This window comes from Tiliqua scincoides, chromosome 5, assembly GCF_035046505.1.
Source record: "Tiliqua scincoides isolate rTilSci1 chromosome 5, rTilSci1.hap2, whole genome shotgun sequence".
Taxonomy (NCBI): domain Eukaryota; kingdom Metazoa; phylum Chordata; class Lepidosauria; order Squamata; family Scincidae; genus Tiliqua; species Tiliqua scincoides.
In genome coordinates, this window is record NC_089825.1 from 1,056,574 (window position 1) to 1,072,791 (window position 16,218).

Here is a 16,218-nt window from a genome sequence, read left to right on the forward strand (position 1 = left end):
ATATAAAATAATTTATAGATGGTATTTAATTCCAGAGAAAATAGTAAAAATGTACCCTGATGACGACAAATGTTGGATAAGTAAAGAATTGAGGGAATTTTTTATTATATGTGGTGGATATGCGAAAAAGCAAAGGAATACTGGAAAATGAATGTACAATAGGTATTGCAAGGGCAACTTTATTGCTATTGAAGCGGAAATGTGCAATAACTGAACATGTAAGAGCATCGCTATTGTCACTGGGCAAAGACAGTGGGACTGGTTTAACAATCAGAGAGGTGCAGAAGTTCATGTCTCATCGACATTGAAAGGCAGGAATCTCTACTGTTGTTGTATTGTAAGCACGAGCTGATGTCGAATGGAGGCTCAGCGATGCACCATGTTCATATTTCACTGACTCCTGTGTGCTCACCAGGTGGCCTTATAAGCTCTCAGCCTCCTTTCTCTGTCACATGGCTAAGAAAACAGACCTACGGGTGTTAGGAGAAGGGACTGTAGCTCAGGGGTAGAATGGCTGCTTTGCATGCAGAAGGTTCCATGTCCAATCCCTGGCAGCACCCCCAGGTTTCGCAGGGGGAAAAAACCCTACACGGGAGAGCCACAGACAGTCAGTGTCGGCAGTACTGAGCTAAGTGGACAAAGGTCCAACTGTTGAAGGCAGCTTCCCAAGCACTTTACAGAGTTGTAATCATAAAAAAGGCCCTTTCTCTGAACAATTATTATTTCCATAAGTGAGCTGTCCTTCCATCTAAATACTCGGAGTACTCATCTTCACAACATTCCTAGGAGGTAGGTAACATGGCAAGAGATAGAGAGGCCAAAAGTCAACTGGTCCCTAAACTGCTGAGAGCTAAAGTGATCCATTACGTCACAAGTATTTTTCAAATCATCAGGAATCTTAGAAGCATTACTGTGAACTGCAACAGAAGGCATCTATCTCCGGACCAGATCAGACGGAAAGCTCTTCAACCTCTCCAGGCTGAGAGCAAAATCCAAAGTCCAACTGAAATGTCTGCGTGACTTCCTCTTTGCCGACGATGCAGCTGTCACTACCCACTCTGCCAAAGATCTCCAGCAGCTCATGGATCGTTTTAGCAAGGCCTGCCAAGATTTTGGACTGACAATCAGCCTGAAGAAAACACAGGTCATGGTTCAGGATGTGGACTCACCTCCCTGCATTACAATCTCTGAGCATGAACTGGAGGTTGTCCATGACTTTGTGTACCTTGGCTCAACGATCTCCGACACTCTTTCTCTCGATACCGAGCTAAACAAGTGCATCGGTAAAGCAGCTACCACGTTTTCCAGACTCACAAAGAGAGTCTGGTCCAACAAGAAGCTGACGGAACATACCAAGATCCAGGTCTACAGAGCTTGCATCCTGAGTACACTTCTGTACTGCAGCGAGTCATGGACTCTCTGCTCACAACAGGAGAGGAAACTGAGCGCTTTCCACATGCGCTGCCTCCGACGCATCCTCAGCATCACCTGGCAGGACAAAGTTCCAAACAACACAGTCCTGGAACGTGCTGGAATCCCTAGCATGTATTCACTGCTGAAACAGAGATGCCTGCGATGGCTCGGTCATGTTGTGATGGCCGGATCCCAAAGGATCTCCTCTATGGAGAACTCGTGCAAGGAAAGCGCCCTACAGGTAGACCACAGCTGCGATACAAGGACATCTGCAAGAGGGATCTGAAGGCCTTAGGGATGGACCTCAACAAGTGGGAAACCCTGGCCTCTGAGCGGCCCGCTGGGAGGCAGGCTGTGCAGCATGGCCTTTCCCAGTTTGAAGAGACACTTTGCCAACAGTCTGAGGCTAAGAGGCAAAGAAGGAAGGCCCATAGCCAGGGAGACAGACCAGGGACAGACTGCACTTGCTCCCGGTGTGGAAGGGATTGTCACTCCCGGATTGGCCTTTTCAGCCACACTAGACGCTGTGCCAGAACCACCTTTCAGAGCGCGATACCATAGTCTTTCGAGACTGAAGGTTGCCAATACAATGTGAACTCTCTATGGTTTTTTGCCTCTTGTGATGTCACTTCTGGCTTCTGAGAGACTGTTTCGGGTTCTGTTTCTAGGGCAACTGTCTGTATTGATGAATCATCTGTTCCTCTTCCTCCACTGGCAGATATAGACAGTTGCCCTAGAAACAGAGTTGCAGAACCCAGAAGAGTTTTCCAGCCGTCTTCAACCGCAGTACTCCAAATCTCCAATGGCACAACAGTTAAAAATGTTGGAGACAGCTCTGTACTCCCCTCCTCTTGCTGGTTACAAAATCCACGGATACCCCCTTGGACTTCAGCTTTTGTTGTTACTATTATGAAAAATATTTATATACTGCATTTCAAGAAAAGTTCACAAAGTGATTAACACAGCAAAATCAGTGGGGGGAAAATGGTTCCCTGACCCCAAAGGTCTCCCAGTCTAAAAAGATGCAAAAGTGACACCAGCAAACAGCCACTAGAAAGGATGCTGTACAGGGCTGAATAGGACCAGTTGCACCCTAAATGCTAAATACAAGAGTTACCATTGAAAAGGTGCCTCTCAGCGTAGCCAGAGGGGCTGCAAAACACTAATTTTTGCATGGGGCCTCACTGCAACATGCAAGAGACCCCTCCCCCTTTCCTTTGTGCCATTCTGGGCTGCTAGACCATTTGCAGAGGCGCAGAATGGCTCTGAAGGGGAGGGGAGGGGCTACTTGCATGCTGCAGTGAGGTGCTATGCAAGGATTAGTGTTTTGCACCCCCTCTAGCTATGCTACTGGTGCCTTTTAACCCTGCTAGTAAAAAATTGCACATTCATAAGAAACCTTTCTGAAGATATTTTAAGATATTTCCTAACAGGATCCAACAGAGTGAATTACTTCAAGCCAATACATTAGATGTTTGTGAAAGTCAGGATGACTGTTCTTTCCCTTTAGAATTTCAGCCGATACCTGAACTGGATGTCATGAGTAGGTGGAACGACTCCAAGCCCAAAGCGGCCATCATCAAATGGTGGTATGTCCTCATCCTGGTTCACCAGTTCCATATCAAAGTAGCTGAGCATCACGATTACAAATAATTTCAGTTCACTAATAGCAAAGAACCTCCCAGGACACATGGAGGGTCCACCACCCCAGGGCATAATGGGATACTTCAGCTTTTTCCCATCCTTGTAGAATTCTTTCTTGGTGCCATCTGGCTTCACAAACCTGTCATATTTGAAAGTGTGAGGGTCAGGGTGAATTTCGGGATTCAGGTGCAGTCCTATGAAAGGGACAAGAAGCACATTGTCTCCTTTCCGGAGCATGTATTCTCTCCTGTCGGCTGTTCTAAGGTCCATATCCTGCACCACACCTCGGAACATGAAAGAAGATGCTCTCAAGCGCAGAGTTTCCTCTATTGTGCTGTCCAGAAAAGGAGTTTTGATTGCGTTCAAGGACACTTGGATGAAGGGGCTGCCAGGCTTCACTTCCTGACCAGTCTCTTTTAGTACTTTGTCCAGTTCTTCCCTCACTGCCTTCATTGCTTCTGGATATTTCAAGAGATGCACAAGAAGCCAGGAGGTAGCTGGACCCGTATTCGCTTGAGATGCCCAGAAGAGAAGCAGCTGAAATTGAGTCCGCATCTTTTCCGTCATTCCAGTCTCAGCCATGCTCTGATCTTGCTCAGTCACCCAACTGCTGATGTTATCTTTGTGACCTATCTTTTCTACAGACAGCATGTGCCAGAAAAAGTTCCTCAAAGTCTCTGCCTCTTTCTTACCCAAAGGATCCAGCATATCAAAAGCCAGCTGGGGAAAGATATGATCAAATTTCTTAAAATTTTCAAACAACAAATCCCACTGTGTTACTTTATGCTCAGTCGCATTTTCTTTGGTCTTCCCATCTTCACCTGGCTCAGTTCCAAACAAAGACATAACCGCAGCCTGGAAGATGGTTTTGTAGCTGAAGTTGAAGACTCCGTCCTCCTGCCACGACCTTTCCTTCCTGCTCGAGTCCTGGCTGGGAAGCAGCACCGCCTGCAACTTCTCCATCATGACCTGGTTCAGATCAGTTAGACGCTTGCCTCTGAGATGCTTCTTGCTCATTGTTTGTACAACTTTATGATGACACTCAGTTGGCCGAAACCCAAATGCATTAAGCACGACCATTGAAGCAAAGGTATCAAAATCTAGCTTGTCTTTTGACTCCTTTATTACTGTTCCGTAAGTGTGAGGGTCCATCACAACATGTAAGTAATTGCCACCAAGAAGGACTGTGAAGATATTTCCATGTTTCTTCTGCATCCTTTCCAAGAACTCTACTGGGTTCTTCCTGAAATGTAACGCATGTCCCAGCCATGGGATGAAGCCTTTGTCCAGTGGGGGTTCCTTCAGCCTCCACTTGCGGAATACTCCAGCGATATTTAGCCCCCCAAGTACAACTGCTAAAAGAAATGCCAAGAAAGCACAAAGGATGATCTCCCAGACATTCATACTTGGTGTGCTGAAGGTAAGGCTCTGCTGTAAAGAGAACAGTGACTCCACAGCTCTGCTTATAAAGCAGCCCATCACATGTCACAGAAGGGCGAGACTGCCTGATTCAATTCCTGAGTTGGCAGGCAGCTGCTTTCCTCTCCCCGTAGTCATTACTGTCATTCCAGAATTCGCCTGCACCTCCTGATTATTACTGTGTTCCTGTTCTGGTCATTCACATACTTCCTAAAAATAAGGCTTTGTATTTCTTGGAAGGAATTTCTGGGAAACTGTATAAGAGGTGAGATTCTGGTCCAGATGACATCTTTAGGATGTTCCACTGTAGCCCCTTTCTCTTGAGGTGCCGCCCTTTGTTCCCTTGTGTTGTAAAGAACACCCATGTGGGTTTTTTTTTGGGGGGGGGGGGAATAACTGATTTCCACTGGTAGAGTTTTTCTCTCACCCTTGTTTTTTCACACCTAACTGATGACCATTTTTTTTTAAACAAAGTTTATTTATTTATTACAGGTACAGGTAAGGAAAATCGGTTAGACTTAGGGCTGGGACTACACAGGTTACACATGAGGGTATTGGCCATCGATTACAACATGCATTAGTCCAAAAAAAAAAAAATTAATAATGTCTAAAAACAAAATTATTCATCAATACAAAAATTATCATATTTGTTAATCTACTGATTAATAATTTAACTAAACAATCAATATTTTTTATCTAAAATTATCTATCAAATCATAAAAAGGCTTCAAATTTTTACTTATATGCTCTTCTTACCACTAAACTAATATTTAAAATAAAATATTTCTTATCTGATTCTTAGTTTCTGATATCGCATTTAAGAGGAATGTTTCCAGTTTAAATGGTAATACACACTTCAATACCTCCTGTAACAGTTTATATATCATTTTCCAATATTTCTTTGCTTTTTCGCATATCCAACACATATAATAAAAAATTCCCTCAATTCTTTACTTATCCAACATTTGTCGTCATCAGGGTACATTTTTACTATTTTCTCTGGAATTAAATACCATCTATAAATTATTTTATATAATTTCTCTTTCAAAGAATAACCCTTTTAGTTATCTTAATACCACTTTAATTTTTGCAATATTTGTGTTCCAAGTTTTTATTTACATCTACTTTGATTTAATATAATTAATGGAATACTCTTCATTTCTAAAAAGAATTCGGTCCATTAATATCTACAAAAGGAAAAAAACATTCTACTTGTTCAGCCATTTTCACTTTCTTTCTTAGTACTTCCTTTGTTCTCTGTCTTATTGGTGTTTTCCTTCTTTCTCCTCCCACTGCTACTTCCACTTCTTCTTCTTTTTCTTCTTAACTTTCTCAAATTTCTTAACCCCTCTCTTTTCGTCTTTCTTTTTCTTCACTCTGTTCTTTTTGGATTTAATCCAAAAATTCTTCCTCTTCTCGAAACCACGTGCTCTCTGAACGTTCTCTCTTTCTTCTTCCTTAAAATTCTTAATTCTGATAATGACGATTGCTTTCTCCACCTCTGTCCCATTTCAAAAATCTCCACTTCTTTAGTTTCATCCAAGATTTGATCCATTCTTTTTTCTTGTCTATTATTTGCAATCTGTTCCTGCATGCTTGTCAGGGAGGAGTTTGCTTCATTTGTTCAGATAATTTTCTGACCTGTTGCTTCATTCCACTTCTGAAATCCCACAACAAATCCATTAATAAGGACTGACTTTTACTAAAATCCTTTAAATTTTTAAATACCATTCTTATCAATATCAAATCAAGCCAATATATCTCTGGCTGTAAAAAAACAGAGATAAAATGCTCCAACAATTAAAAAACAACAACCAACTCTCATTATCTTGTTTCACCTTCTTGAAGGGCTAATTTCCAATTTTTATATCCAAAAAGTGTAAGTCAATACTTCACTTCCAGTCAATAACAATGTGAAATCAGTCAAACAATTAAAGAGTCCCTGATGACCATTTTTAAAGGTCAAACACAATTGCAGCGCCAGCATGTCGGGGTGATTAGACAAAGCGCTGTTAAAGTGTTGCAGGGCTGCTGTGTCTTTTGAATGAACACCTCTTCTTTCAGGTTCAGCTGGGTTAATGCTATACAGAGGTGTTTGTTTCCAGTGAGGAAACTAGGATTACAGCCAGAGATGCCCTTGGGCTGGCGAAGGGACGCCCGCTGGCCTGCAGAGGCTGAATTCAGCCTCCGTGTTGACTTGGGCATGGAGCTTTAAGAACATAAGAACAGCCTCACTGGATCAGGCCATAGGCCCATCTAGTCCAGCTTCCTGTATCTCACAGCAGCCCACCAAATGCCCCAGGAAGCACACCAGATAACAAGAGACCTCATCCTGGTGCCCTCCCTTGCATCTGGCATTCTGACATAACCCATTTCTAAATTGGAAATCTAAATCCCTTGAGGGATTTAGAATCGCCTGCCTATGTAAACCGCCTTGAACAAAGTCAGAGGAGTAATCTGATTACCAGAAAGGCAGTATATAAATACCGAGTTATTATTGTTATTATTATTAATCAGTGTGCAACATCCCATCAATCTGTTATGAAACTCCATGTCATAAAGGAAGGCGAAAACAGGTGGAGAATTTATAGGCATGGAGATGGCGGATGACGCAAAGCCTTGATTCAAGTGCCGTTTGTGTTCATTGGATCTCTGGCTACAGCTGACATATTCAGAAATAGCCTGGAAGAGACCAGCAGCAACTTCACAATTCCAAAAGCATTCTTCAACACTCTGTTCCTGGACAGATGCAAGTCGTGGCCTTGGTGGTCTGCTGTTCATTTTGGTCCCAACTTTCATATGTATAACTAACTGCACATTGCACACGCACATGCACTCCTTTTTAAAAACAGCAGCTGCAGTGAAACCACAATTGGACAGGAGGGGGTTTTACTGGGGTACTGGGGCTTGCAGGCTACTATTTGCTGTGGGAAAAAGGGCCTATTAGTGTCTGCCAACTGGAAGTTTCTATCAGGCAAACAGTAGCTATGGCTGGCTCTCTCTCTCTCTCTCTCTCTGTGTGTGTGTGTGTGTGTGTAATCCACATCAGGAATCTGGTGGAGCAAAGCGCCCCCCCCATCCCTAACCATGATCCTGATCCACAGGGGGCTGATTTGACTATTTTTAAAACAGTCAATTCCATCAGTGCGCATGTCATACTCAACATAATGTTTAGTGTGACCAGGGCTTTTTTTCTAATGGAACGCAGGGGGACGGAGTTCTGGCACCTTTTTGCAGGGGCCCCTCCCCTTTGGAGGCATTCCAGGAGGGGGGGAGCAAAATAGAGGCATTTGCTGGGTGGGTGCTGGGGGGTACAGGGTGAGCAGGCGCCTGGCCCCTGCCTGACCACACAATGACCCCCTCCTGCCCCATCTCCAAGCTCTTGCCTGAGCCCAGCCTGCCTCCCCTCCCCCCATGCTCTGCTTTCCCCGCGCAGCTTCCAAGCTGGTGGAGGGCACAGGGGACACGCACCGACACCGAGGAGGACGGACAGCCAGCCAGCCAGCCAGCCAGGGAGACGGGCTGCAGCACCCACGGAATGCCCAGGTACTGGCTTGGCGGAGGAGGAGGGGAAGGAAGCTGGCTGGTGCAGCCCCCGTGCCAATCTGCAGCACGAGCCTAGGCGTGTCTACTCAGAAGTATGTCTCATTGTGCTCAATGGGGCTTGCTTCTGGGAAAGGGTGCATAGCCTTGCAGCCTGAGAGCCCAAGCATGTCTACTCAGAAGTAAGTTCCATTGTGTTCAATGGGGCTTATTCCCAAGAAATTGTCATAGCCTTGCAGCCTGAGTAGACAGGCAGAGAAAGAGCTCTGAGGCTGCAGTCCTCTCCACACTTTCCTGGGAGGAAGCCCCACTGCCTCTAGTGGGACTGACTTCTGAGTAGACAGGCACAGGATTGGGCCCTGAGGCTGCCATCCTATCCACAGTAAGCCCCATTCACTAAAGTGGACTTCTGAGTAGACATGCATAGGATTGGGCTCTTAGGCTGCAATCCTAGGCACTTTCCTGGGAGTAAGCTCCATTGACTAGACTTACTGCAGAGTAGACATACCTAGGATTCGGCTCTTAATCCTGGCAGAGATATATATCTGCACCCGTTTTCACATGCTAAGGGCAGGTGAAAAGGGATTCTACGTGTGTACAACATGCTGACCAGCCTTGCCAGAGATCCTCCTCATCCTTCCCCCACAAGCATGCCCTCCGCCAGCCAATGTTTGCAGCTCCTCTCCAGCAATGCACAGCAGCTGCTCAGGGCAGCAGAGAACATACAATTGCATGCCAAGCACCTTCCCAAAGACACAGAGTATTCTGATACCTGAATTAAACCATATTTAATCGCTTGTTTGCAAATGTAGCTGTTTCTATGTGCACCTAAGGACCCCTCTTGTGTAAGAATTCCTTTTTTGTTCTTACTCCCACAGTTGCTTAGAGTAATTTTTCTACATGGAACTCATGTAAACCATTTTTCGGAATCCATTCACTGCTTCCTCTCCTCGAAGTAGTGCCACACTACATACTACACGCTACAAGTGCACCTGTACAGTATTTTTCCCCAAGTGTAGAAAAAATAGCTAGGGGGAAGGGGATGTAGAGATTGACAGCCCAATCCTATGCATGTCTACTCAGAAGTAAGTTCATCTTTAGGGGGGAAGCACATTAAAAATATTTTATTTCTCCAATAAAAAATGGTAAATAAATAAATAAATAAATAAATAAATAAATAAAAGATTAACAAGTTGTGAGTTCCTGCACCTTTTTATTTACAAAAAAAGCACTGAGTGTGACCCTAGGCAGGTTTACTCACTGACAAGATATGATACTGCAGGCTGGAGCATTTGTGCAATAAGATTCCAGTCTTCTTTTTGATGCATGAAGCAGTCTTCTTTTTGATGCTATTCAAATCCTCCACCTGCTTTATCTATAGCTTCCATCTTCTGGAGCTGTAATTTAGTAAGCATGTGCTTGATCTTTGAGAGGACTGTTTAAAGTTGATATTAATAATAATAATTATAAGTGAAGCTATATGCACAAATTCATGGGGTGTGCGTGTCGTACTCTCATTTCTCAGATGAATGACTCTGGGTGCAATCTAGGTCCTTGAATGGGCTGGCGCAAGTCCCTTGCACCAGCCCAACGGTGTAGCAAAACTGCCACAAGCACTTTTGTGCCACCGTTCAAGCAGGAAGGTAGGTGGTGGGCAGGCCTGTGGGGGGTGGGGCCAGGATCTGGCACTTGTTCCAACCCCAGTCCTGAGCAGCCTGGAGCAACTCCAGGCTGTTCAGATTTGCGCCACCTCTTGTGGTGGTGCAGATCTCAGTAACCCCGCTGGGGCTGCTGCGGCATTACCTTGAAGACCACCACTGTTGATTCGTGTTGATTGTCAAAAGCTGGGGAGGGGAGTCATGAAGGACTAACAAGAATGTACTTCCCCATCCAGTCCCTGGCATCTGTCAAGGCAACCAAGGCCATCTCAGTTCTAAAACCCGGACTAAAGCCAGATTGAAATGGATCAGACTTCCCTAGGACCCTCTGGAGCTGGGATGTCACCACCTAATCAATCACCTTGCCCAACAATGGGATATTTGAAACTGGCCGGAAATTATCCAATATGGTGGAGTCCAGGTAACGTTTCTTCAGAAGGGGGTTTTCTATCTGTTCAGTGCCATGCTGTGCGAGGATCAAGCAGGCTGGCAGACAGTCTCATATTCCAAAGAATCCTGTTCACATCCTCTGGATCACATCCTCTGGATCCTCTGGAGGCTGTAAAGAAACCCAAATGATATGATTGACCCGAAAAGGTACCCAAGGGACATCATTAGATACTCCCAAATTGTCCCAGCTATGAGTGACTTTACCTGCAAATTGCTTTGCAAACTCACTCTGTGAGCCAAGAGCAGAGCACTTTAAAACGCCTGGATAGTCTGTTGCAGTTCTTCAGGTGACAATTCCACAAAACAGCTTCAAATGGAGATTAGACAGAGAATGACCTGAATTAGTTTAGAATGAGACTCAGCACCATTCCAGTAGGCCTTCATAAGGACAATGGATTTTTATGCTATTACGGTTAATTAACATTACTATGAGATGATCGTTATCATTTGTGAATTATCACCATGCTTATCTTGCATTTGAAGCAGGTCACAAGCCCAAAGGTGCAATCCTGAACTGTAGACAGGCAAGCTCAGACAGGGACTTGTGTTGGTCTTGTAGGTAGGGGCTTGTGCCAGCCCAACATTGTCGGGAAAGTGCCGTAAAGCACTTCTGCGCCAATGCAAATGCGCTTTGGCCAATGTGGGTCCCGTGGGGGGTGAGACTGCGTCAGCCGAGCTCGGCTGATGCAGGGGCTTGGGGAGCACATGGGGAGGGTGGGAAGAAGGAGTTTCGGGGTGAGGAAAGAGCAAGCGGCGGGCACTCCCAGGAGCAGGCGGGCAGGGAGCGGAAGGTGGGGCCAGGACCCAGCAGTTGTGCAGAATCCTAGCCCCGTTCCCGGGTAGCCCAGACCTGGGCTGCTCGGATTTGCGCCACTGATTGAGGTGGTGCAGATCCGAGTAGCCCCATTGGGACTGCAGTGGCTTTCCCCAAGGTAAGGGGAAAAGTTACCCTTGCCTCGAGATGAGCCTCTGGCTGTCTGAAACTTGCGCTGGGTACAGCACAGGCCTGCTGGCCTTCCTGCTCCAGCGCAAGTTAGGACTGCGCTGCACGTCATTTTCACCTTCTAACATCTCCATTTCAGTTTTGTTCTCTGCCTGCGTATAAGTTATAATTGCATATTTATACATGTATAAATACATTTGGCTGCTGAGGACTTCTCTTCACGCACTTGATGAAGCGGACTGTAATCCACATAAACATACACCTGTAGTGGTCCCTTTTACGTGTACATGGGGTAACTCTGTCCTTCCTCAAACCAGTCTGCTTTCACTACCCTGAACTGTGGGCTCACAGATACCTTCCCTAAGACTCTTTTTCCTTCCACTCTTCACATGGCATAATTTGCAACGCGCTTGTTCAACATGGTTTGGAGAAGCTGAAACCTAATTCTTTGATCAATTCTGTTTGCCTCTCTTAGGACAGAAATCACTAAAGACCACAATAACAAAATAAGCTTTGCTGAGGAAGGATCAGCCTGGCTTCTGCAAGGGTAAGTCTTGCCTCATGAACCTTTGAGAATTAACTGGAAAGGTCAACAGGCATGTGGATGCGGGAGAACCTGTGGACATTACATATCTGGACTTTCAGAAGGCGTTCGACATGGTCCCTCACCGAAGGCTGCTGAGGAAACTCCACAGCCTGGGAATCAGAGGGCAGCTCCTCTCATGGATCCTTTGGAAAAAGTGGCTTCTCTACTTCATTTTCCCGAGTTTCATTTCTGAGAAACAGTCTTAGGTTACAAGCTACTCAGAATGGGGATGACTCAACCCAGTTCCAGTGAGTTTCCAAGACATGTCACAGCAAGCCAGGAGAGCAGGAGAAAAAGAAAGACCACAAGGATCTAAACGAAAAGGTTTTCCCCCTTTCTCCCACAGAATCCTACGAGATCCCAGGTGGGGTAACTCACAGCCCCATTCTATCCATTCCCCCACCATAGCCGGTGCAGGGTGGCCAGACTGAGAGGCTTGGGAGAGGTAAGGAAAAATATTTTCCCTTATGGCTCTGTAAGCCCTTCTGTCACCAATGAGTCTCCTTGGACCGTTGTCAGCTCTTAAGCTCCCTGGTCTCCCCTCCTTTCTCCCCACCCTGTTCCACCCACCCCACCAGCTCACCAGCAATCCTTTGCAGAGCCGGGTGCTGGAGCGGGACTCCTCCGCTGCAGCCATTACATATGGCAAATGCAAAATGGTGGCCGGCAGCCCCCTCTTCGCAACACCGTAAGGCCTCTGTAACTAGCATTCCATTAGATACGTAGTTAGATAGTGTCACAGAGGCAATGAACATGAAATTGGACACACTCTGAAAGTTAGTCCTAGATAGGGGGGCCTGGCATGCTGTGGTCCATGGGGTCACGAAGAATCGAACACAACTTAACAGCAACAACAACTAGCATTATGACATCACAACAGTCCTGATAGGATTGGGCCGTTCTCCATTGCCAGCTGAGGGCCCCTGTTGCAACCTCCATGGGGTTCCGCTTTTGTTTTCCCAACCAGTTAAAGGTGCAGTGACTAGTTGGATGTCTGCCAGCTTGTGCCTGGATTGAGTTTAATCAGGGGGTTGGTGAGGACCTTTGCAGGTGTAAAGCTTTTCCTTTGTTTTCAAAAGTTGGTTTTTTCCCAAACTCAGGTGTCCAGTGAGGTGGCCAAGGTTACCAAGGAAGACACCACATACTGTATGCTATTCCAGAAGGGTTTGGGGATGGAAGGTTTCATCTGTATTTTGGAGGCATGAAAACTCCATTTGGATTTAAGGAGTAAACAAGTCCCTGTTCAAATTCGGAACCTTGAACACCATAGATCAGTGGTTCTCAAAAGATTGTTTAAGGACAGGGGATGATTACATGGTTCAGTCAAAAGTATGGCCTTCTTGGCCCTGTGGTTCTGTCGTCACTTGCCATCACTCCTGCAAATAGACACATGACTGGTCTGGCCCTTGTCGTCAATGCTCAGATGTGTGTTTTTTGCACACCTTGAATTAACAGGAAATAAACAGAGCTATTGAACATGAACCAGGAGCATCCCGGAAACTAGTCAGCTTGATGTCAATACCTAGAAAGATGTGGAACAAATTATTAAGTGGCGTGACTTGGAGCATTTCAAAAATAATGGGGTCATTTCTAGGAGCTGGCAAGGCTTATCAATAACAAGTTGTACCAGACTAAGCTCCTTTTCGATAGAGTGAGTAGATGATGGGAGTCCTGTGGACATAGTCCAGTCTCTAGGAAACTACAGATCGATATGCCTGATATCATTATCTAGAAAGATCCTGGAGCAAAGTATTAAGTGGCATACCTTTGAACATTTAGAAAACAATGGGGTGATTTCTAGGATAACTAGTTGCACCAGACTAGTCATCTCCTTTTTGACAGAGTGACTAGTCTAGTAGGTGTTGGGAATTCTGGGGACATATCCTAGATTGCATGTGCGGAGCAGGCGGGAGTGGGAGGTGGGAACAGGATCCGGCAGTTATGACGGATCCTAGCCCCATTCCCGGACAGCATGGAGTGGCTCCTGACTGCTGTGCCACCTCTTCAGGTGGTGCAGATCCAAGTAGACCCATTGGGGACACTGCGGCTGTCCCTGGGGCAAAGGGAATTTTTTTCCCTCGCCATAGGCCAAGCCTCAGCCAGCCCCAAACTTGCGCTGGATACGGCGCAGGCCTCCTGGCCTGCCTGTTCTAGCGCAAGTTCGGATTGCACAGTCTGTGAGCGAATGCTGCACTTGTTCTCAACCATATTCTTAATCCTTGGCCAATGGCCAGCCTAGCAAACCCCTGCTGTCCTGCCTGTCTCCTTCTACACGTTCAAAAGCAAAGCCCCAAACACGCTCTCGGATAAGGCCAGGAAGACTTCCATAAAGACAATGGAGGGGAAATAAAATACGCAGCACAAAGGCTGAAGATAGAAAATTGCATTCTGGGCTTGTGGGACGGCACTAGGCCAGCGTTGGGACAGAGTCTGGCCAGGAGCAAGGAGTCTGATCCTTTCTTATCCCAGGACACAAACAAAATGATTAAAGAGAAAACGACAGGCTTGCCAGTTCAACCACCATCAGCTATGTAAACGGTAGCAACAGAACGATAAATGCTTCTGCGTGGCTCCTCACATTTCAATGTCACGTCTGCAGAATTAAAAAGGACTTCCAGAGGAAATGAAGCAAGTGAGACCGTCATCACCGTGGCCTTTGCGATTAGGCCTTTCAGCGCCCTGTTGCATTCCAAAGGGAGATAAGCCTCCCTGCCTCTCATGGAGGATGTGACTCTGACGCCTAGAAAGAATGGCGACAGAGGCCCAGGCTGTTAAAATGGAACGCAGCTTCGAGCAAAACACAAGCTAGACACACCATCAGTCAGGCACAATCCATTTTTCAACAAACACCTTGACCTGTCAAATATTGTGATTCCTGCCACGCAGTGTTAAAGCACCTCCAGCGAACCTCCATAACTCCGTGGATTGCCTTAGGCTTGGGGTGTCCCTTGGGGGGAGCTCAAAGACTTGGTGCTCTGCTGAGCACCTCTTCTGTTCTTGGACTGCTCCTGGTTCGGCCCTGCTAGGCTTGGTCATCCTGGAAGCTTAGCCTCAAGACTCTGAGCTCCCCAACCCCCCCCCCCCAGCCACCTGCTCCGCTTCTTCTGTGACACACCAAACCGCAGGTTCAGCGAAGGGGATCCTGCTGATTAGATGGTTTTCCCCCCTTCCAGGTCAATCCCTCCACCTGCCTCTTTCATATACATCGACACACCTTTCAGTCTATCAGAGCTACCGCAGAAGGGCTTGTTTCTTTGTTTTTGTCCGTCTTTCATCATGAAGGGTAGAAGTCAGGAATTTTTCCCCAACCTCTGATATGAAGGAGAGTAACTCCGCTGTTTCCCCTTCTCTCCCCATCCAGGTGATGGGTGCATGTCACAAGCCGCGCGTCACCACCATCACACTCTCAGGGCGGTGCATCAAAAGAAAGAAAGGCTGCAAAAGAAATGAAAAACAATCACAACCCAGTCCTATCCCCAGCAGCGCCACTGGGTGCAACGGCTCCAAAATAGCTACCACTGAATCCAGCGGCCCTGCCGGAACTGCCAGAGGTGTCCTTGGGGGAAGAGAACTGTCATCCCCTTCTCCAAGCAAAGGTGCCAGCCCTGCAATGGGCCTCCTTGCATCTGTGCCAGCTGTTTTGCTGGTGCAGACGGGAGGATCTCCGTGTTGGGCTCTTCAGCCTGACACAGAGGAAAGGATCCTGGGGAGCAAGGCTCCTCCAGTTCCACTTCCCTCCTGGGCTGGTTCCTCCCCACACCCCGCAAACCTGCACCATCACCCGGCAGGCAAACTTACCACACGGGTGCAATGAGTTGTCAGCACGGCACTGAGGCCCGGCACCAACTGCTGCTGGCCTAATGCCAGCTCTCCCTCCTCTTCGGGTGTCGCTGACATGCCCTGAAGCATGTTTGCAACACCCATCACCAATGCTGGAGCTCAGCAGAGAGCTCGGTTGCAGAACAGGGAGCATTTCTACATCATCACATCATCGTGACTCGGTTCTCCTCCTCCCTCCTCTCTCTCAAGACAGTATCACTCTGGTAAGTTGCAGAGTACTGTAGAGAGAGCTATTTCCATTGCCTCTGCTTGACTGTATCGCCTTTCCTCTGTCCTGATGTTGCAGGGCAGTGTTTCTCAAACTGTGGGTCAGGACCCACTAGGTGGGTCGTGAGCCAATTTCAGGTGGTTCCCATTCATTTCAATATTTTATATTTACTATATTAGACTTGATGCTTCCATGGTATGTGACTGCATCTGGGGAAATGTTGCAGACCTGTACTTTGAACAGGCTATACTCTATATCAGTGATGGTGAACCTTTTAGAGACCGAGTGCCCAAACTGCAACCCAAAACCCACTTATTTATCGCAAAGTGCCAACACAGCAATTTAACCTGAATACTGAGGTTTTAGTTTAGAAAAAACAACTCATACATTAACATCTTTTACCTACTATTACTTGTAACCCGTAAGGAACTTTTCCTCTAGAAAATTTGTCCAATCCCTCCTTAAAGGCATCTAGGCAAGTTGTCATCACTGCTTCCTGTGGCAAAGAGTTCCA

At 46.4% G+C, this 16,218-nt stretch overlaps 1 protein-coding gene and 1 long non-coding RNA gene across 3 annotated transcripts; both read right to left on the reverse strand.

Annotated features, from left to right (window-relative positions):
- Positions 1–1,973: 1,973 nt before the first annotated feature.
- LOC136651656 (7-alpha-hydroxycholest-4-en-3-one 12-alpha-hydroxylase-like) lies at positions 1,974–4,515 on the reverse strand. The gene has a single exon (XM_066628256.1). The coding sequence runs from the start codon at positions 4,459–4,461 to the stop codon at positions 2,920–2,922; it is 1,542 nt and encodes a 513-aa protein (XP_066484353.1). The 5' UTR covers positions 4,462–4,515; the 3' UTR covers positions 1,974–2,919.
- Positions 4,516–9,209: 4,694 nt separating this feature from the next.
- On the reverse strand, positions 9,210–15,639 carry LOC136651138 (uncharacterized). 2 transcript variants are annotated; one of them, XR_010794496.1, is made up of 5 exons: positions 15,455–15,639; positions 14,871–15,091; positions 14,235–14,396; positions 10,332–10,434; positions 9,210–10,236 (listed from the first exon to the last, which is right to left on the reverse strand). It is a non-coding gene; the product is annotated as an uncharacterized lncRNA (long non-coding RNA). The 2 variants fall into 2 exon arrangements; XR_010794495.1 differs by lacking the exon at positions 14,235–14,396 and having other exon boundaries at positions 15,455–15,631.
- Positions 15,640–16,218: the final 579 nt, after the last annotated feature.